The following is a 23,170-nucleotide window of genomic DNA, read 5'->3' as shown; positions in this document are numbered from 1 at the left end:
GATAACTTGGGCAATGATGAGACAGTGATTGATGGGGATGGCGACCCAGAGAAGAGAAAGGGATTGATAGGAATGAGGACTGGTGATGCCGAGGTGGAGGTGTTGGGGAAGTCCCGGGAAAGAGAAAAGCAATCTCAAGAGGAGGAAGAGGATGCAGGGAATGGGTAATATTGTAATGTGAGTAACAGTTTGCCGATGACCATAGGGTAGGGATAGGCGATGAAGGAGGTATGGGTCGGGGGCCGCGAGCAGGATCACTGGAATGCAAGTGTGAGGGGGTGATCATATATGTTGTTTTTTCCACTAACCCTTCCTTTTACTCTGGCTTTCTCACAAGAAAGACGCTCCTCTGCCTTGTCCTGTTCTTCCATTCTTTGCTTTCTCTCACATATCTCCTTGTCTTTGCTTACCCTCTGGCTTCTGACCTCTTTGATGAAAACCACATCGACTCTTTGTGTCTCCCTTAATTTTGATTTCTGACCCACTAGTAGGGTTTAAGATTAAGATTATTTATCATTACTGCATTACAAAATATACAGTAATCAGAAGGCTCATAGGATGTATATCATTTCGTTTATGTACTTGCAAAACAGATTTTTAGAGGTAGTGTCCTGACATTCTGATGTGCTTCTCCTCTGTCAGGGCAGCCTTCTTCCTTCAAGTTCCGTATACATTTTGTTCTCCTGATCGATAATAACTTGGTCTCTCTCTCTCTCTCTCTCTCTCTCTCTCTCTCTCTCTCTCTCTCTCTCTCTCTCTCTCTCTCTCTCTCTCTCTCTCTCCATCCTGTTGTGTCTCGTCATTCGTGTTGTCTCTTGATTGCACTTTACTCATGGTCGCTCTTATATCAACTACCTTCTCTTTTATTATAGTGCTGGTGTGCATATAGCATCCCACTTTTCTATGATCCTTTCTTGAATTCTTTCCTCTCTTCTCCTTTACTTTCTACATATAGCTTCTCAACTCCCTTCTCCTGCAGCGTCCTTATCTCTCCTCACTAACCTATTGTTACAATTCCCTCCATCCCCCCCTTCGTTTGTACAACGAGCTTCCACCTCTTCCTGTATTTATCTATCTTATCCTCCACTTCTAGCAACAACTTGCTCATTTATCTTCACCATTTATCACTGGCGATCCTAACTGATGTGTTTAGTTGACTTCGTGTGGTCATGCTGTAGCAGTACCTTCCTTGTATAAGATGGTTCACCCTAGTTTAAGAACCCTGGCACAGTGCAGTTATTTCTTCCTCACTCACATACACCGTATGCAACTTCACTCTCATTTCCTCAGCTGTTGTTGTTTGCGCCTGTCAGCTGTAGCCGGTCCATCACTTTTTCGAGGGGCTCAGGATAACACTGGCGTGACTCATTAATATTCATCCTTTCCCGCATACCTGGAGGGGGGATTTCTGGGGTCAGTGCTCCCGCGGCCCGGTCCATGACCAGTCCTCGTGGTGGATCAGGACCTGATCACCCAGGCTGTTAGTGCACGTAAACCAACGTACGAGCCACAGCTCAGCTGGTCAGATACTGACTTTAGGTGCCTGTCCAGCGCCTTCTTGACGACAAACATTCTGACTAGTATTCATTGCATTTTGCCATTTTACCATTACATCTCCACAACTTGTCCGAATGTTCTCTAGCTATTGTGTTATTGATTAAATATCTTCCTAACATCCCTGTGACTCATCTGAGTTTTTATCTTCCAGCCGTGACCACGTGTTCCTGTTTCCTGCCTCTCAATCTGTCCCTATTCACCCTCTCAGTTCCTCTCAGTATTTTGCATGTTATATCACCGCTGGTCCTGTCCTCCAGTGACGTCAGATTGAGGTTCTATAACTTTGGCTCCTGGACTAAACTTGTTGTAGACTGCATTTCCTCTAACTTACTGACATGCTTGACCAGGTGTGGGTTACATATTGGTGCTGCATACTCCAGTATGAGCCTGACGTACATGGTATACAGTGTCATGAAAAATTCTTTAGCTGTCTAAAAGCTAGTTTTATATTTGGCAGATGCGCATATGCTGCAGCAGTTATTTGGTTGATGTGCGCCTCAGGTGATATGCTCGATACAATACTTACCCCAAGGAGTTTCCTTGAGGGAGGTTTGCAGCCTTTTCCTGAGCCTGTACTCCGTTTGCGGTCTTCTTTGCCCTTTCCCCAAACTTCATAACTTTGTACTTGCTGGGGTTAAACTCCAGTAGTCGTTTGTTAAACAAGACCTGCAGGATGCCCTGTAGTTACTGGTTTAGTTGTCAAAGGCGCTTGTCTGTAGAACACTTGGCCTGTTGTGTATAGTGCGTGTGTTTGTGTATGTGTATGTGTACACACCTATTTGTGGTTGTACGAGTTGAGTCTTAGTTCTTGCCCCCGCCTCTTCTTTAGTCGCCACTAGGTCCACTATCCCTGCTGCAAGAGCCTTATCGTACCTCTTCTTAAAGCTATGTATGGATCCTACCTCCACTACTTCACTCTCCAGCTTGTGTGTATGTATTCTGAAGAAGTCTTGACAGACAGATTCAAACAGTGGTTTGTTTGTATACATAATATTAGCAGTTGTCCCAGCTGGGAAGCCAGCTGGGAAGTCAGCTGGGAAGTCAGCTGGTGTGCTCACCTGGATGGTTCTCTTAAAAAAAGCTTTACAAGCTTCGCAGGAAGCGACACCATAGTGGAAGCCGGAAGCGATATCACCACACACCAGACACGATCTCTTGGGCCCGTCATCCTCCCGTAGACTCTGCGGGTAGAGGTGCTGTCACTCTACACAAATACTCATCTAGCTCCTTCATAAACTACCATTCTAACTACTGATCAAAAAAAAAAAACATTGAAAAATGATTGGCAAAGCTTTACAAAATCGTCAATCATGAAATCATAATTCACAACTGTAGACATACCACGGAACGGGTGGGACTTATCATCGTTCAAATCCCCGCCCGTTCTGTGACTTTTTTCACACAATTGTTCAGGATAATTCGTCAGGCTAAGGCAAAATTAAAACTGGAAAAAAAAGTAGGTCTTGACTACTAGTAGATGTTCTAGGCACCAGGATATATTCTACGTACGCCTAAGACTCCTCAGACCGGTGAGACTCACCTCTGAGGGTGTGTGGGCAGAGTCACTGGCCATGGAGGTGGTAGAGGAACAGAACTGACGGTCTGGACTGGGTGGTGAGTCCGTGAAGAGCTTCATGTGTTTGGGTGAAGGTTGAGCCTCGTCCCCACACTCGCTGTAGTCCAGCTGAAACATAAATAAACACATCTTACCTCAAAACAAATGCACATTCTGCCTGTACTGGACCATTTTGTCCAATCCTGAAGCATTTCGTCCCATCCTGAGCCATTTCGTCACACCCTGGACCATTTTGCCCTGTCCTGGACTATTTTGACCCATCCTGGACCATCTTACTCCATCTTGGACCTTAGTGGGTTTAACGCTTTTTTTATAATATTATTATTACTATCATCAAAGGAGAGCGCTAAACCCATAGAATTATGCAGCGCCGGTGGGTGGGGGATGTGGAAGGTATTCAGGCTTAATTCAGGGAACTGGAGCACAGATCCAATTCCCTAGATCAAGAGCCCCTCGCCAACGTCAAGGAACCTTCCTTGAGGGGATTATTGTAAGAATGCTCCATCTTGGAGCAGATATACAGTGTGTATACACAAGTCCACAAATATAATCTTCCTATGTATATGACCTTCAAATAATGACGGTGTCTTATTCGTCAGGAAACAAGTGTTTTCTGACTCAGCTTTCTTACACCACCTGCTAATTAGTTAAACTTAGGCACAAGAGTCATATTTAAAGAAAATCTTGCATGAGAGTATATAAATTTTCTTAGCAGTCACTGAAAAAAAAGTATAAGCATGTCGTTGGGTAAACTCCCATAAATTTCATTAACTAAATGTATAAATATGTTGAGAAAGGAAGCAAGGCTATAATTCTGTCAACCCTAACTGAACATTAATATGTCTCTGGACGTAAACGACAAAGTGAAGTTTAAATATGGCGAATTCTAAGTGAAAAGAGGGCTCACACGGCATATAAGCCGTTGTAGCCCTTAAGTCCTACATACAAGTAGCCGTAATAGCTTTTAAATCCAACAGAATAAGCTGTAGTAGCTCTTAAATCCAACACAGAATAAGCCTATATAGTAGCCGCCTGGTGGCTAACGCTCTCGCTTCACACGGCGAGGTCCTGGGTTCGATTCCCAGCCAGAGTAGAAACATCGTACGTGTTTCTTTCCACCTGTTGTCTATGTCCCCCATCAGTAAAATGGGTACCTGGGTGTTAATCGACTGGTGTGGGTCGCATCCCGGGACACTGACCTAATTTGCCCGAAATGCAGAGCATAACAAGGGAGTTTCTATATAGTAGTATGTCATTGTTGTCAGCTAGGACTGTATACCTTACACATGTACTTGTAGTAAATAAAGATATTATTATTATTATTATTATTATTATTATTATTATTATTATTATCATAGCCCTTCAATCCAACTCAGAATGAGGCATCATAGCCCTTACACCCCTAGAGGAGTGAGGGGCTCTTGATCTAGGGAGTCGGATCTGTGCTCTAGTTCCCTGAATACCTTCCAACACCCCCCACAGGCACTGTGTAATCCCTACGGATTTAGCGCTTCTCACAATAATAACAACATAGCCCCTAAATCCAACACAGAATTTGTTATAATATTCTTTAAATCCAACCCCGTATGAGTTGTAGTAGCCCTTAAATCCAATACAAAACAAACAGTCACAACCCTTAAAAACCAACACCAACGACACGAGTGTCAAAAACCCAGAAAAAAGTAAACATGAGCAGAAACTGCTTTCAGGATAGCGTGCCATTAATTCTTCATTAAATGTAGTGTAAAAAAGAAGCTTGGGAAGGCCAGCTGATGCTTGACCAGTGAACGAGTCATCAAGGAATCAAGTGGCCGAGGCCTGGTCATGGACAGGGCCGAAGGGGGCTTTGACCCCCTGAAACCTTCTCCAGGTACTGATATATTAGGTCTAAATATTTGTAGTATGTTTTTATTCAGTATTTTACACTAGTGTAGGGTGTGAGAGGTACTGAAAGAACATGAGATATATCTGTTTTTAACACTGATCTCTTATTCACTCTGTTCTTCCTGGTGAATAATTCATAATGGTGAAGGGCTTTTGATGCAAGGAACTGGAGCTGCTCCTCTCTTCCTCGGAACAAACCTCATTACCTCTCATTTCCTAGTCGCTGTGATCACATTCGCGTTAACAGCTTTCTCGTAACATTATTATTATTATTATTATTATTATTATTATTATTATTATTATTATTATTATTATTATTATTGAGGTATATTTCTCTCAGTGTATACTCTCTGAGAATATAATTTAGTTATAATATATTAACGTATTCTTGTCTGGTGGTGCCCGAGTGCCGTGCAGCCTTAATGACCCTCGTGCAGCAGATAGTCTTCAAACCTCATTAATCAACCAACCCACAAGCTGCTATTTTTAGATTTTAAATCTTGTTTAGACGACCCTTGCCTAGGACCCAAGATAGATAGTTCTTGAATAGTTGTAGATATGAGTAGTGTGTTGCTAGACTGTTCTATATGATAGTTACACAGTGGGAACACCAGCAGTGTGTTGCTACACTGTTCTATATGATAATTACACAGTGGGAACACCAGCAGTGTGTTGCTACACTGTTCTGTATGATAGTTACACAGTGGGAACACCAGCAGTGTGTTGCTAGACTGTTCTATATGATAGTTACACAGTGGGAACACCAGCAGTGTGTTGCTAGACTGTTCTATATGATAGTTACACAGTGGGAACACCAGCAGTGTGTTGCTACACTGTTCTATATGATAGTTACACAGTGGGAACACCAGCAGTGTGTTGCTAGACTGTTCTATATGATAATTACACAGTGGGAACACCAGCAGTGTATTGCTACACTATTCTATATGATAGTTACACAGTGGGAACACCAGCAGTGTGTTGCTAGACTGTTCTATATGATAATTACACAGTGGGAACACCAGCAGTGTATTGCTACACTATTCTATATGATAGTTACACAGTGGGAACACCAGCAGTGTATTGCTACACTGTTCTATATGATAGTTACACAGTGGGAACACCAGCAGTGTGTTGCTACACTGTTCTATATGATAATTACACAGTGGGAACACCAGCAGTGTGTTGCTACACTGTTCTATATGATAGTTACACAGTGGGAACACCAGCAGTGTGTTGCTACACTGTTCTATATGATAGTTACACAGTGGGAACACCAGCAGTGTATTGCTACACTGTTCTATATGATAGTTACACAGTGGGAACACCAGCAGTGTATTGCTACACTATTCTATATGATAATTACACAGTGGGAACAAAGAGTATTTCCCTGTTATACGCCAGTACGCAAGATGGGATTAGTTATATATGGTGGGTGAGGGAGTAGTGTGTGGGTGCAGTGTGGGGTGTGTGAAGGCTGTGTGGGGTAGTGTGTGAGGATAGTGTGTGGGGGTAGTGTGTGGGGGTAGTGTGTGGGGGTAGTGTGTGGGGGTAGTGTGGGGGCTGTGTGGGGGCAGTTTGGGGACAGTGTGGGGGTAATGTGGGGTAGTGTGTGGGGGTTGTGTGTGGGGGTTGCGTGTGGGGGCAGTGTGGGGGCAGTGTGGGGGCAGTGTGGGGGAAATGAGAGTAGAGATGTATGAAAGATGGCGGCAGTGAAGAGGTTGGCAAGACTGTTGCTACTATTATTACACACACACACACACACACACACACACACACACACACACACACACACACACACACACACACACACACACACATCTTTAGGCAAAGAAATACTTGTATATTAGCTACACAGTGTTTTAATTGTTGAGGTAAACAAAACAGAGAGAGAGCAAAATAAATGCCCAAGGTGGCACTAATATATATATATATATATATATATATATATATATATATATATATATATATATATATATATATATATATATATATATATATATATATATATATATAAAGAGGTTGTATAATTAGCGGTTACATTCAGGCACTTGAGATAACACTTGCATCTTCACGTCTTGTAAGTTATTACTGCCCCAACAAGGGGGGGGTCTTGTGTACGGTGTACATATGTACACATCTGGTCTTTTTACGTGGAGTTTGCGGACTTGGCATAGTCAGCGAGGATCATTTTGACTGATAACCCGAGAACATATCCGTGTTCTATTACTGCTATATTAAAGACGTGTGTACTGATTGGTACCAAACGTGCGCGTGCACACATATAGACGGGGCCAGGGCCAGGAGCTATGATTCGACCCCTGCATCCACAATTAGGTGAGTACAGAGTACAGTCTAGGTGGTCAAAGACTGTAAACCTCACTCAAGGAGAAGGATCTTGGGGTGAGTATAATACCGAGCACATCTCCTGAGGCACACATCAACCAGATAATTGGTGCAGCATATGGGTACCTGGTAAACCTGAGAATAGCGTTCCGACAGCTCAGTAAGGAATCGTTCAAGACACTGTACACCGTGTACGTCAGGCCCATACTAGAGCATCCAGCACCAGTTTGGAAGCCACACCTGGTCAAGTATGTCGAGAAATTAGAGAAAGTTCAAACGTTTTCAACAGGATTAGTCCCGGAGCTAAGGAGCATGTCCTACGAGGAGAGGTTAAAGAAAATCGACCTGACGACACTGGAGGATAGGAGAGACAGGGAAGATATGATAACGACATACAAAATACTGAGAGGAATCGACAAGGTGGACGGAGATAGGATGTTCCAGAGATGGAACACAGCAACAAGGGGTCACATTTGGAAACTGAAGACTCCGATGAGTCACAGGGACGTTAGAAAGTATTTCTACAGCCATAGAGTTTTCAGGAAGTGGAATAGTCTGGAAAGTTATGTAGTGGAGGTAGGAGCCATACATAGCTTTAAGAAAAGGTATGATAAAGCTCACGGAGCAGGGAGAGAGTTGACCTAGCAGCGAAAAGCCGGGGCCAGGAACTGTGAATCGACCTCTGTGACCACAAATAGGGGAGTACACACACACACACACACACACACACACACACACACACACACACATACACACATACATGGACTGTTTTACGTACCACAACTGTAGACGAATGTTATGTCAGGGCTGCTGACACCATCCTGGGTCCCCGCCAGTCTTATAGGACGGCAGGCAGGGCAGTCAAGGATGCAAGGCAGGGCAGACAAGGATGGAAGACAGAACAGACAGTAATGGAAGGCAGGGCAGACAAGGATGGAAGACAGAACAGACAGTAATGGAAGGCAGGGCAGATAATAATGGAAGGCAGGACAGACGAGTCATCTCCCCCTCCCCCGGGATGCCACCTGCCATCATCCCCCCCCCCACCAATATAAACAACAACAGCTGGTACATCTCCCACAAGACCACATATATCACTGCATATTCCTTTGCTGTTTCTTAAGACCACTGACTGTTCTGAGGTGACAGCTCTCTTGTGTAAGACACCTGTTGTCTCTCTTTCTCCCGTCCCTCCATAATGTTAGAGATTGAGAGAAAGAGTTAGCTTCAAATGTTACTATTTGATCAGGTGGTTGTGTTGCGTGTCGGATCGGTTCTTTCTTGTGATCTTAGCGCTGTCTTCAGATGCTCTCAATTCGGATCTCTGTTTTTTTTCAAGAAGTACGTGAGAATTCGGGGTTACGGTATACCCCACCAAGGTACACCCATCACGGTTCACGGTACACCCATCACGGTACATGGTACATCATACCGAGGTCACGTACTTAAGATGTCGATGGACAGGTGTTAGAGCAAGTAATACAGGTGTTAGAGGTGCTGTAACAGTGTTAGAACAGGTGTTAGATATTGTCTGATCCATTGCAGTGCCTTCCTGCCTGGTCCTCCAGCTTTTGCACTAATCTCTTGTCTGGAACTGTGTCAAAAGCCTTCTTACAGTCCAAGAAAACAGTCTACCCACCTCTCTTGCCTTACTGCTGTTACCCTGTCATAGAACTCCAGTAGGTTTATGACACAGGATTTCCCGTCCTTGAAACCGCTCCGGTTCCCGTGAAGATCATTCCTTTCTAGGTGCTCCACCACTCTTCTGATAATTTTCTCCATGACTTTGTATATTATACATGTCAGTAACACTGGTCTGTAGTTGAATGCTGTTTGTCTGTCTCCTTTCTTAAAAATTGGGACTACATTTGTTGTCTTCCATACCTCAGGTAGTCGCCCTGTTTCGATACATGTGTTGAAGATCGTTGTTAGTGGTACACACAGCACCTCGGCTCCCTCTCTCAGGACCCACGGAGAGATGTTATCCGGCCCCATCGCCTTTGAGGTATCTAGTTCACTTAGTAGCCTCCTGTGTGTGTGTGTGTGTGTGTGTAGGGAATATTTTAGTGCCACAATTTGAGGATCAGATGTCTGGCACTGTGCCAGTATCAGCCGATGAACTGATGTGATGTAGCATCACTGTTGGCTCTACTGTATGTGTGTGTGTGTGTGTGTGTATGTGTGTGTGTGTACCAGTGCTACTGATAACACAAAGCGCTTCAGTGCCAATTCGAGACTGTTTTTGGTTATCTTTGACACCTCCCCACGGCACCATATAGCCTGGCACTCCCTGGCACTCAATACTCTCACGGTAGTAGACTCACTGATACTAAGTTGTCGCCAGCACTTACAAGCCTGGCTCCCTCCTCAATGATCCGTCCACTCTGGCACTTTAGCACTCTAGCACTCTGGCACTCTGGCACTCTGGCACTCTAGCAGTTTAGTACTCTGGGACTTCAACTTTAGCCTAACATTGTGAAAATTTCCCTACAATATATATATATATATATATATATATATATATATATATATATATATATATATATATATATATATATGTATATATATAGTGTAGAAGGAAGGTAGTATTTGTTATGAGTACAGAAGGCATCCACTGTCATCCTGAGTCATTACTCTGTAGTTACGATGTAAATTCTATTTCTAGTCTGACATGTTGTGTGTTGGTTGTCTTCTGAGACTACCATCATGGTTGTTGGTTGTCTTCTGAGACTACCATCATGGTTGTTGGTTGTCTTCTGAGACTACTACCATGGTTGTTGGTTGTCTTCTGAGACTACCATCATGGTTGTTGGTTGTCTTCTGAGACTACTACCATGGTTGTTGGTTGTCTTCTGAGACTACCATCATGGTTGTTGGTTGTCTTCTGAGACTACCATCATGGTTGTTGGTTGTCTTCTGAGACTACTACCATGGTTGTTGGTTGTCTTCTGAGACTACTACCATGGTTGTTGGTTGTCTTCTGAGACTACTACCATGGTTGTTGGTTGTCTTCTGAGACTACTATCATGGTTGTTGGTTGTCTTCTGAGACTACCATCATGGTTGTTGGTTGTCTTCTGAGACTACTACCATGGTTGTTGGTTGTCTTCTGAGACTACTACCATGGTTGTTGGTTGTCTTCTGAGACTACTACCATGGTTGTTGGTTGTCTTCTGAGACTACTACCATGGTTGTTGGTTGTCTTCTGAGACTACTACCATGGTTGTTGGTTGTCTTCTGAGACTACCATCATGGTTGTTGGTTGTCTTCTGAGACTACTACCATGGTTGTTGGTTGTCTTCTGAGACTACTACCATGGTTGCTGGTTGTCTTCTGAGACTACTACCATGGTTGTTGGTTGTCTTCTGAGACTACCATCATGGTTGTTGTTTGTCTTCTGAGACTACCATCATGGTTGTTGGTTGTTTTCTGAGACTACCATCATGGTTGTTGGCTGTCTTCTGAGACTACTACCATGGTTGTTGGTTGTCTTCTGAGACTACTACCATGGTTGTTGGTTGTCTTCTGAGACTACTACCATGGTTGTTGGTTGTCTTCTGAGACTACTACCATGGTTGTTGGTTGTCTTCTGAGACTACTACCATGGTTGTTGGTTGTCTTCTGAGACTACTACCATGGTTGTTGGTTGTCTTCTGAGACTACTACCATGGTTGTTGGTTGTCTTCTGAGACTACTACCATGGTTGTTGGTTGTCTTCTGAGACTACCATCATGGTTGTTGGTTGTCTTCTGAGACTACTATCATGGTTGTTGGTTGTCTTCTGAGACTACCATCATGGTTGTTGGTTGTCTTCTGAGACTACCATCATGGTTGTTGGTTGTCTTCTGAGACTACTACCATGGTTGTTGGTTGTCTTCTGAGACTACTACCATGGTTGTTGGTTGTCTTCTGAGACTACCATCATGGTTGTTGTTTGTCTTCTGAGACTACCATCATGGTTGTTGGTTGTCTTCTGAGACTACTACCATGGTTGTTGGTTGTCTTCTGAGACTACTACCATGGTTGTTGGTTGTCTTCTGAGACTACCATCATGGTTGTTGGTTGTCTTCTGAGACTACTACCATGGTTGTTGGTTGTCTTCTGAGACTACTACCATGGTTGTTGGTTGTCTTCTGAGACTACTACCATGGTTGTTGGTTGTCTTCTGAGACTACTACCATGGTTGTTGGTTGTCTTCTGAGACTACTACCATGGTTGTTGGTTGTCTTCTGAGACTACTACCATGGTTGTTGGTTGTCTTCTGAGACTACTACCATGGTTGTTGGTTGTCTTCTGAGACTACCATCATGGTTGTTGGTTGTCTTCTGAGACTACAATCATGGTTGTTGGTTGTCTTCTGAGACTACCATCATGGTTGTTGGTTGTCTTCTGAGACTACCATCATGGTTGTTGGTTGTCTTCTGAGACTACTACCATGGTTGTTGGTTGTCTTCTGAGACTACTACCATGGTTGTTGGTTGTCTTCTGAGACTACTACCATGGTTGTTGGTTGTCTTCTGAGACTACTACCATGGTTGTTGGTTGTCTTCTGAGACTACTACCATGGTTGTTGGTTGGCTTCTGAGACTACTACCATGGTTGTTGGTTGTCTTCTGAGACTACTACCATGGTTGTTGGTTGGCTTCTGAGACTACTACCATGGTTGTTGGTTGACTTCTGAGACTACTACCATGGTTGTTGGTTGGCTTCTGAGACTACTACCATGGTTGTTGGTTGTCTTCTGAGACTACTACCATGGTTGTTGGTTGGCTTCTGAGACTACCATCATGGTTGTTGTTTGTCTTCTGAGACTACCATCATGGTTGTTGGTTGTCTTCTGAGACTACTACCATGGTTGTTGGTTGTTGCATAAAGGTATATTCCGTTTGGTTACCTTATATAGCTCTTTTACGAACCATAAATAACAGTTTTGTAACTGCAGTTACTGACCTTCCAGCAGAGCTGCAGTTACTGACCTTCCAGCAGAGCTGCAGTTACTGACCTTCCAGCAGAGCTGCAGTTACTGACCTTCTAGCAGAGCTGCAGTTACTACCCTTCCAGCAGAACTGCAGTTACTATCCTTCCAGCAGAGCTGCAGTTACTATCCTTCCAGCAGAGCTGCAGTCACTACCCTTCCTGCAGAGCTGCAGTTACTATCCTTCCAGCAGAGTTGCAGTCACTACCTTTCCAGCAAAGCTGCAGTCACTATCCTTCCAGCAGAACTGCAGTCACTACCCTTCCAGCAGAGCTGCAGTTACTATCCTTCCAGCAGAGCTGCAGTCACTACCGTCCCAGCAGAGCTGCAGTCACTACCCTTCCAGCAGAGCTGCAGTCACTGACCTTTCATCAGAGCTGCAGTCACTGACCTTTCAGCAGAGCTGCAGTCACTGACCTTCCAGCAGAGCTGCAGTTACTGACCTTCCAGCAGAGCTGCAGTCACTGACCTTCCAGCAGAGCTGCAGTCACTGACCTTTCAGCAGAGCTGCAGTCACTGACCTTTCAGCAGAGCTGCAGTCACTGACCTTCCAGCAGAGCTGCAGTTACTGACCTTCCAGCAGAGCTGCAGCCACTGACCTTCCAGCAGAGCTGCAGTCACTGACCTTCCAGAAGAGCTGCAGTTACTGACCTTCCAGCAGAGCTGCAGTCACTGACCTTCCAGCAGAGCTGCAGTCACTGACCTTCCAGAAGAGCTGCAGTTACTGACCTTCCAGCAGAGCTGCAGCCACTGACCTTCCAGCAGAGCTGCAGTCACTGACCTTCCAGAAGAGCTGCAGTTACTGACCTTCCAGCAGAGCTGCAGTCACTGACCTTCCAGCAGAGCTGCAGTCACTGACCTTTCAGCAGAGCTGCAGTCACTGACCTTTCAGCAGAGCTGCAGTCACTGACCTTCCAGCAGAGCTGCAGTTACTGACCTTCCAGCAGAGCTGCAGTCACTGACCTTCCAGCAGAGCTGCAGTCACTGACCTTTCAGCAGAGCTGCAGTCACTGACCTTTCAGCAGAGCTGCAGTCACTGACCTTCCAGCAGAGCTGCAGTTACTGACCTTCCAGCAGAGCTGCAGCCACTGACCTTCCAGCAGAGCTGCAGTCACTGACCTTCCAGAAGAGCTGCAGTTACTGACCTTCCAGCAGAGCTGCAGTCACTGAAATTCCAGCAGAGCTGCAGTCACTGACCTTCCAGAAGAGCTGCAGTTACTGACCTTCCAGCAGAGCTGCAGCCACTGACCTTCCAGCAGAGCTGCAGTCACTGACCTTCCAGAAGAGCTGCAGTTACTGACCTTCCAGCAGAGCTGCAGTCACTGACCTTCCAGCAGAGCTGCAGTCACTGACCTTCCAGAAGAGCTGCAGTTACTGACCTTCCAGCAGAGCTGCAGTCACTGACCTTCCAGCAGAGCTGCAGTCACTGACCTTCCAGCAGAGCTGCAGTCACTGACCTTCCAGCAGAGCTGCAGTCACTGACCTTCCAGCAGAGCTGCAGTCACTGACCTTCCAGAAGAGCTGCAGTTACTGACCTTCCAGCAGAGCTGCAGTCACTGACCTTCCAGCAGAGCTGCAGTCACTGACCTTCCAGAAGAGCTGCAGTTACTGACCTTCCAGCAGAGCTGCAGTCACTGACCTTCCAGAAGAGCTGCAGTTACTGACCTTCCAGCAGAGCTGCAGTCACTGACCTTCCAGCAGAGCTGCAGTCACTGACCTTCCAGAAGAGCTGCAGTTACTGACCTTCCAGCAGAGCTGCAGCCACTGACCTTCCAACAGAGCTGCAGTCACTGACCTTCCAGAAGAGCTGCAGTTACTGACCTTCCAGCAGAGCTGCAGTCACTGACCTTCCAGCAGAGCTGCAGTCACTGACCTTCCAGAAGAGCTGCAGTTACTGACCTTCCAGCAGAGCTGCAGTCACTGACCTTCCAGCAGAGCTGCAGTCACTGACCTTCCAGCAGAGCTGCAGTCACTGACCTTCCAGCAGAGCTGCAGTCACTGACCTTCCAGCAGAGCTGCAGTCACTGACCTTCCAGAAGAGCTGCAGTTACTGACCTTCCAGCAGAGCTGCAGTCACTGACCTTCCAGCAGAGCTGCAGTCACTGACCTTCCAGAAGAGCTGCAGTTACTGACCTTCCAGCAGAGCTGCAGTCACTGACCTTCCAGCAGAACTGCAGTCACTGACCTTCCAGCAGAGCTACAGTCACTGACCTTCCAGCAGAGCTGCAGTCACTGACCTTCCAGAAGAGCTGCAGTCACTGACCTTCCAGCAGAGCTGCAGTCACTGACCTTCCAGCAGAGCTGCAGTCACTGACCTTCCAGAAGAGCTGCAGTCACTGACCTTCCAGCAGAGCTGCAGTCACTGACCTTCCAGAAGAGCTGCAGTCACTGACCTTCCAGAAGAGCTGCAGTTACTGACCTTCCAGCAGAGCTGCAGTCACTGACCTTCCAGCAGAGCTGCAGTCTTTGACCTTCCAGAAGAGCTGCAGTCACTGACCTTCCAGCAGAGCTGCAGTCACTGACCTTCCAGCAGAGCTGCAGTTACTGACCTTCCAGCAGAGCTGCAGTCACTGACCTTCCAGCAGAGCTGCAGTTACTGACCTTCCTGCAGAGCTGCAGTTACTGACCTTCCAGCAGAGCTGCAGTCACTGACCTTCCAGCAGAGCTGCAGTTACTGACCTTCCAGCAGAGCTGCAGTCACTGACCTTCCAGCAGAGCTGCAGTTACTGACCTTCCAGCAGAGCTGCAGTTACTGACCTTCCAGCAGAGCTGTAGTCACTGACCTTCCAGCAGAGCTGCAGTTACTGACCTCCCAGCAGAGCTACAGTCACTGACCTTCCAGCAGAGCTGCAGTCACTGACCTTCCAGCAGAGCTGCAGTTACTGGCCTTCCAGCAGAGCTGCAGTCACTGACCTTCCAGCAGAGCTGCAGTCACTGACCTTCCAGCAGAGCTGCAGTCACTGACCTTCCAGCAGAGCTGCAGTCACTGACCTTCCAGCAGAGCTGCAGTCACTGACCTTCCAGCAGAGCTGCAGTCACTGACCTTCCAGCAGAGCTGCAGTTACTGACCTTCCAGCAGAGCTGCAGTCACTGACCTTCCAGCAGAGCTGCAGTCACTGACCTTCCAGCAGAGCTGCAGCCACTGACCTTCCAGCAGAGCTGCAGTTACTGACCTTCCAGCAGAGCTGCAGTCACTGACCTTCCAGCAGAGCTGCAGTCACTGACCTTCCAGCAGAGCTGCAGTTACTGGCCTTCCAGCAGAGCTGCAGTCACTGACCTTCCAGCAGAGCTGCAGTCACTGACCTTCCAGCAGAGCTGCAGTCACTGATCTTCCAGCAGAGCTGCAGTCACTGACCTTCCAGCAGAGCTGCAGTTACTGACCTTCCAGCAGAGCTGCAGTTACTGACCTTCCAGCAGAGCTGTAGTCACTGACCTTCCAGCAGAGCTGCAGTTACTGACCTTCCAGCAGAGCTGCAGTCACTGACCTTTTAGCAGAGCTGCAGTCACTGACCTTCCAGCAGAGCTGCAGTCACTGGCCTTCCAGCAGAGCTGCAGTCACTGACCTTCCAGCAGAGCTGCAGTTACTGACCTTCCAGCAGAGCTGCAGTTACTGACCTTCCAGCAGAGCTGCAGTCACTGGCCTTCCAGCAGAGCTGCAGTCACTGGCCTTCCAGCAGAGCTGCAGTCACTGACCTTCCAGCAGAGCTGCAGTCACTGACCTTCCAGCAGAGCTGCAGTCACTGACCTTCCAGCAGAGCTGCAGTTACTGACCTTCCAGAAGAGCTGCAGTCACTGGCCTTCCAGCAGAGCTGCAGTCACTGACCTTCCTGCAGAGCTGCAGTCACTGGCCTTCCAGCAGAGCTGCAGTCACTGACCTTCCAGCAGAGCTGCAGTCACTGACCTTCCTGCAGAGCTGCAGTCACTGACCTTCCAGCAGAGCTGCAGTCACTGACCTTCCAGCAGAGCTGCAGTCACTGGCCTTCCAGCAGAGCTGCAGTCACTGACCTTCCTGCAGAGCTGCAGTCACTGACCTTCCAGCAGAGCTGCAGTCACTGACCTTCCTGCAGAGCTGCAGTCACTGACCTTCCAGCAGAGCTGCAGTCACTGACCTTCCAGCAGAGCTGCAGTCACTGACCTTCCAGCAGAGCTGCAGTCACTGACCTTCCAGCAGAGCTGCAGTTACTGACCTTCCAGCAGAGCTGCAGTTACTGACCTTCCAGCAGAGCTGCAGTCACTGACCTTCCAGCAGAGCTGCAGTCACTGACCTTCCAGCAGAGCTGCAGTCACTGACCTTCCAGCAGAGCTGCAGTCACTGACCTTCCAGCAGAGCTGCAGTCACTGACCTTCCAGCAGAGCTGCAGTCACTGACCTTCCAGCTGAGCTGCAGTCACTGACCTTCCAGCAGAGCTGCAGTCACTGACCTTCCTGCAGAGCTGCAGTCACTGACCTTCCAGCAGAGCTGCAGTCACTGACCTTCCTGCAGAGCTGCAGTCACTGACCTTCCAGCAGAGCTGCAGTCACTGACCTTCCTGCAGAGCTGCAGTCACTGACCTTCCAGCAGAGCTGTAGTCACTGACCTTCCTGCAGAGCTGCAGTCACTGACCTTCCAGCAGAGCTGCAGTTACTGACCTTCCAGCAGAGCTGCAGTTACTGACCTTCCAGCAGAGCTGCAGCCACTGACCTTCCTGCAGAGCTGCAGTCACTGACCTTCCAGCAGAGCTGCAGTTACTGACCTTCCAGCAGAGCTGCAGTCACTGACCTTCCAGCAGAGCTGCAGTTACTGACCTTCCAGCAGAGCTGCAGCCACTGACCTTCCTGCAGAGCTGCAGTCACTGACCTTCCAGCAGAGCTGCAGTTACTGACCTTCCAGCAGAGCTGCAGTCACTGACCTTCCAGCAGAGCTGCAGTCACTGACCTTCCAGCAGAGCTGCAGTTACCAGCTCTCAGGATGACTTATCCCACACAGCAAAAATTGAATTTTTATGAATATTTTACCATGAACCCAGAACGTTAGAGAGAGAGAGAGAGAAGGGGGAGCTAGATACCTAGAGTCGTAAATCACGTCCCTGCACCAACTAGGTTTACAGTAGGTAAACCTAGTTGGTGCAGGGAAGGGAAGCCATCGCTCCCCCCTCCCCCTCCCCCTCCCCCTTCCTCCTCCCCCTACCCCTCCCCCTCCCCCTACCCCTACCCCTACCTGTACCCTTTACATAATTTTTTTTTCGCTAGAGTTAATGAGGTGTGTGTGTCTCAGTAGTAGTAACCAGTTACCAGTAGCAAGTGTACCAGTAACCAGTTACCAGTAACCAGTTACCAGTAACCAGTGTACCAGTAACCAGTTACCAGTAACCAGTTACCAGTAACCAGTGTACCAGTAACCAGTTACCAGTAACCAGTTACCAGTAACCAGTGTACCAGTAACCAGTTACCAGTAGCAAGTGTACCAGTAACCAGTTACCAGTAACCAGTGTACCAGTAACCAGTTACCAGTAACCAGTTACCAGTAACCAGTTACCAGTAACCAGTTACCAGTAACCAGTGTACCAGTAACCAGTGTACCAGTAACCAGTTACCAGTAGCAAGTGTACCAGTAACCAGTTACCAGTAACCAGTTACCAGTAACCAGTTACCAGTAACCAGTTACCAGTAACCAGTGTACCAGTAACCAGTGTACCAGTAACCAGTTACCAGTAGCAAGTGTACCAGTAACCAGTTACCAGTAACCAGTTACCAGTAACCAGTTACCAGTAACCAGTTACCAGTAACCAGTGTACCAGTAACCAGTGTACCAGTAACCAGTGTACCAGTAACCAGTGTACCAGTAACCAGTTACCAGTAACCAGTTACCAGTAACCAGTGTACCAGTAACCAGTTACCAGTAACCAGTTACCAGTAACCAGTGTACCAGTAACCAGTTACCAGTAACCAGTTACCAGTAACCAGTGTACCAGTAACCAGTTACCAGTAACCAGTTACCAGTAACCAGTGTACCAGTAACCAGTGTACCAGTAACCAGTTACCAGTAACCAGTTACCAGTAACCAGTTACCAGTAACCAGTGTACCAGTAACCAGTTACCAGTAACCAGTTACCAGTAACCAGTGTACCAGTAACCAGTTACCAGTAACCAGTTACCAGTAACCAGTGTACCAGTAACCAGTTACCAGTAACCAGTTACCAGTAACCAGTGTACCAGTAACCAGTTACCAGTAACCAGTTACCAGTAACCAGTGTACCAGTAACCAGTTACCAGTAACCAGTTACCAGTAACCAGTGTACCAGTAACCAGTTACCAGTAACCAGTTACCAGTAACCAGTTACCAGTACCCAGTGTACCAGTAACCAGTTACCAGTAACCAGTTACCAATAACCAGTTACCAGTAACCAGTGTACCAGTAACCAGTTACCAGTAACCAGTTACCAGTAACCAGTTACCAGTAACCAGTTACCAGTAACCAGTGTACCAGTAACCAGTTACCAGTAACCAGTTACCAGTAACCAGTGTACCAGTAACCAGTTACCAGTAACCAGTTACCAGTAACCAGTGTACCAGTAACCAGTTACCAGTAACCAGTTACCAGTAACCAGTGTACCAGTAACCAGTTACCAGTAACCAGTTACCAGTAACCAGTGTACCAGTAACCAGTTACCAGTAACCAGTTACCAGTAACCAGTGTACCAGTAACCAGTTACCAGTAACCAGTTACCAGTAACCAGTGTACCAGTAACCAGTTACCAGTAACCAGTTACCAGTAACCAGTTACCAGTAACCAGTGTACCAGTAACCAGTTACCAGTAACCAGTTACCAGTAACCAGTGTACCAGTAACCAGTTACCAGTAACCAGTTACCAGTAACCAGTGTACCAGTAACCAGTTACCAGTAACCAGTTACCAGTAACCAGTGTACCAGTAACCAGTTACCAGTAACCAGTTACCAGTAACCAGTTACCAGTAACCAGTGTACCAGTAACCAGTTACCAGTAACCAGTTACCAGTAACCAGTTACCAGTAACCAGTGTACCAGTAACCAGTTACCAGTAACCAGTTACCAGTAACCAGTGTACCAGTAACCAGTTACCAGTAACCAGTTACCAGTAACCAGTGTACCAGTAACCAGTTACCAGTAACCAGTTACCAGTAACCAGTGTACCAGTAACCAGTTACCAGTAACCAGTTACCAGTAACCAGTGTACCAGTAGCCAGTTACCAGTAACCAGTTACCAGTAACCAGTGTACCAGTAGTTGACTCACTACCAACCGTCTCTGCCTGAGTCACTGTCTGTATTCATATTGTGCTGACCACAGCAGTATTCAAAGAACCCCTTACATATGGGTACTGTGGGCGGCCAGTCAGTTATACGAGAGTGAGCAAGGAGGCAGGCCGGCTGTTTGGCGCTTCCCACATTATCCGTAATATACGTACTACCAGCCTACGTGAGTATTACTTTACCCTATCCACGTGTTCGAACTCCCACATGATATGTGTGTGTGTGTGTGTGTATGTGTGTGTGTGTGTGTGTGTGTGTGTGTATGTGTGTATATGTGTGTGTGTGTGTGTGTGTGTGTGTGTGTGTGTGTGTGTGTATGTGCGTTTGTGTGTGTGTGTATGTGTGTGTGTGTACTCGCCTAGCTGTGCTTGCAGGGGTTGAATACTGGTTCCCTCCACTCACTATCTACTACTGTCCCACCTATCATCTTGTGATTGCTGGCCTCCAGAGACTCACAGCCTCTTCTTGAAGCTGTGCATAGTGTCTCACCTCCAGCACCTCTAACACTCTGGCACCCTTATACCCTGGCACTCTTACACCCTGGCACTCTTGCACCTTGGCACTCTTACACCCTGGCACTCTGGCTCCCTTTCCTCGAATCTCACAGAGCCTGGCTTGATCCTTTCTTATTCTGAGTATTTTATGTATCGTGATCATGTCTCCCCTCATCCTCTAGTCTTGATAATCTCAATTTTTGTGTAATTTTCTCCTTGTATTCTATTTCCGCCCTAACTACCGTCATCAATCTTGTTGCATAACTCTGGTTGTTCTTTAATTTATTTATATTTTTGATCAGGTGTGGCTCCATGGTGGCGCTGCATACTCCATGATGGACGTAACATACGTTCTTGGTAACGTCGTTTATGTGGCCTGATTCAGGTTCCTGTGATCGGTTCCTAGGTTAATTAGTTTTGTATTGGTTGATGTAGCATTGATGCGTTTCTCTTGTGATATGCTTTGTGTAATGTTTACTCCCAGACCTGTTCTTGCATTTTGTGTGTGTGTGTGTGTGTGCGGCTTCCATCTTGCTAGTGTACTGTATGTGTCTGGTCTCTCTCTCTCTCTCTCTCTCTCTCTCTCTCTCTCTCTCTCTCTCTCTCTCTCTCTCTCTCTCTCTCTCTCTCTCTCTCTCTCTCTCTCTCTCTCTCTCTCTCTCTCTCGTATTCTCTTACTCTATTTCTCCCTGGGTTCCCAGGTGGAGCCTCTCCCTGTGTTTCCCAGGTGGAGCCTCTCCCTGTGTTTCCCAGGTGGAGCCTCTCCCTGTGTTCCCCAGGTGGAGCCTCTCCCCGTGTTCCCCAGGTGGAGTCTCTCCCTGGGTTCCCCAGGTGGAGCCTCTCCCTGGGTTCCCCAGGTGGAGCCTCTCCTTGTGTTCCCCAGGTGGAGCCTCTCCCCGTGTTCCCCAGGTGGAGTCTCTCCCTGGGTTCCCCACGTGGAGCCTCTCCCTGGGTTCCCCAGGTGGAGCCTCTCCCTGTGTTCCCCAGGTGGAGCCTCTCCCTGTGTTCCCCAGGTGGAGCCTCTCCCCGTGTTCCCCAGGTGGAGCCTCTCCGTGTTTCCCAGGTGGAGCCTCTCCCCGTGTTCCCCAGGTGGAGCCTCTCCGTGTTCCCCAGGTGGAGCCTCTCCCTGTGTTCCCCAGATGGAGCCTCTCCGTGTTCCCCAGGTGGAGCCTCTCCGTGTTTCCCAGGTGGAGCCTCTCCCCGTGTTCCCCAGGTGGAGCCTCTCCCTGTGTTCCCCAGGTGGAGCCTCTCCCCGTGTTCCCCAGGTGGAGCCTCTCCGTGTTTCCCAGGTGGAGCCTCTCCCCGTGTTCCCCAGGTGGAGCCTCTCCGTGTTCCCCAGGTGGAGCCTCTCCCTGTGTTCCCCAGGTGGAGCCTCTCCGTGTTCCCCAGGTGGAGCCTCTCCGTGTTTCCCAGGTGGAGCCTCTCCCCGTGTTCCCCAGGTGGAGCCTCTCCCTGTGTTCCCCAGGTGGAGCCTCTCCCCGTGTTCCCCAGGTGGAGCCTCTCCGTGTTTCCCAGGTGGAGCCTCTCCCCGTGTTCCCCAGGTGGAGCCTCTCCGTGTTCCCCAGGTGGAGCCTCTCCCCGTGTTCGCCAGGTGGAGCCTCTCCGTGTTTCCCAGGTGGAGCCTCTCCCCGTGTTCCCCAGGTGGAGCCTCTCCGTGTTCCCCAGGTGGAGCCTCTCCCTGTGTTCCCCAGGTGGAGCCTCTCCGTGTTCCCCAGGTGGAGCCTCTCCCTGTGTTCCCCAGGTGGAGCCTCTCCCCGTGTTCCCCAGGTGGAGCCTCTCCGTGTTTCCCAGGTGGAGCCTCTCCCCGTGTTCCCCAGGTGGAGCCTCTCCGTGTTCCCCAGGTGGAGCCTCTCCCCGTGTTCCCCAGGTGGAGCCTCTCCGTGTTCCCCAGGTGGAGCCTCTCCCTGTGTTCCCCAGGTGGAGCCTCTCCCCGTGTTCCCCAGGTGGAACCTCTCCCTGTGTTCCCCAGGTGGAGCCTCTCCCCGTGTTCCCCAGGTGGAGCCTCTCCGTGTTTCCCAGGTGGAGCCTCTCCCCGTGTTCCCCAGGTGGAGCCTCTCCGTGTTCCCCAGGTGGAGCCTCTCCCCGTGTTCCCCAGGTGGAGCCTCTCCGTGTTCCCCAGGTGGAGCCTCTCCCTGTGTTCCCCAGGTGGAGCCTCTCCCTGTGTTCGTGCATCTCTCTGTATTTACACCTCACTTTGCCAGCAGCAACAACATCTTGGTCGACCAGGCAAGCACCAGGCGAGCCTGTACCATGGCCGGGCTCCGGGAATAGCAAGACTCTGGAAACTCATCACAGGTATATCTCTGAACCAACGTTAGTGCGGAGAAAAGCACTTTGTGTGCAATTCAGGTCACTTATGAGAAGGCAACGTTTCGCCACTATAAAGAAAGTCCCTTGTTATGCTGAGCATTTCCCGCAACTTAGGTCAATTTTATCCCCAGGATGCCACCCACACCAGTCCACTAACACTCAGGTACCTATTTTACTGCTAGGTGAACATGGACAGCAGGTGTCTTAAGGAAACACATCTTAACGTTTCCACCCGTACCGGGGATCGAACCACGGACCTCCGTGTATGAGGCGAGTGCGCTAGCGATCGAGCTACGGGACACCCTAAAGGTCCAAGTCTGAGCGAAATGTCGTCATGACTTAAGTCTCCTGTAAGCAGATTGTTCACGTCTTGTTAAAGTCTTGCTATTGTGTCTATTCTTTACGTTCGTTTCTCCGTCAGTACTCAGACAATCCGCTTCGTAAAGCATCTAATAACTGTAAGTCAGCTCACCAACTAGCAGAACCAGTCTGTTACTCAGTGATCAGTATACGTCGTGGATATTAGGGTCAATATTGCAGGTTTTTTTTGGGGGGGGTTGTGAGATGACTGGTTAATTGTCGCTATGTGGTCGCACAGTTCCTCTGCTGGAGCGGGTACTGCTCAGGGGATGTTCTCTGTCTCTGTCTGTCTCTCTGTCTCTGTCTCTCTCTTGTTCTATATCACTTCACTACATCTTTCTGCTCTTCCTCCCCCTCCCCCTTTAATTTTATCACTTTCTTTCTTACATCTTCCATCTTATGTG

At 48.1% G+C, this 23,170-nt stretch overlaps 1 protein-coding gene across 8 annotated transcripts in view; it reads right to left on the bottom strand.

The window, feature by feature from the left end:
* The window catches only part of LOC128704003 (steroid hormone receptor ERR1), a 390,890-nt gene that overhangs the window by 39,545 nt on the left and 328,175 nt on the right, over positions 1 to 23,170 (bottom strand). For all 8 annotated transcript variants that reach the window (XM_070099214.1, XM_070099212.1, XM_070099213.1 and 5 more), the window contains 2 exons: positions 3,098 to 3,241; positions 2,616 to 2,738 (listed from right to left, as the gene is read on the bottom strand). In XM_070099214.1, coding sequence (XP_069955315.1) covers positions 2,616 to 2,738; positions 3,098 to 3,241 — 267 coding nt within the window. The remainder of the gene's footprint in view (positions 1 to 2,615; positions 2,739 to 3,097; positions 3,242 to 23,170) is intronic.

This window comes from Cherax quadricarinatus, chromosome 66 (genome assembly GCF_038502225.1).
Source record: "Cherax quadricarinatus isolate ZL_2023a chromosome 66, ASM3850222v1, whole genome shotgun sequence".
Classification (NCBI taxonomy): Eukaryota; Metazoa; Arthropoda; class Malacostraca; order Decapoda; family Parastacidae; genus Cherax; species Cherax quadricarinatus.
The sequence above is the reverse complement of the archived record's forward strand: the minus strand, read 5'-3'. Positions and strand labels throughout refer to the sequence as shown.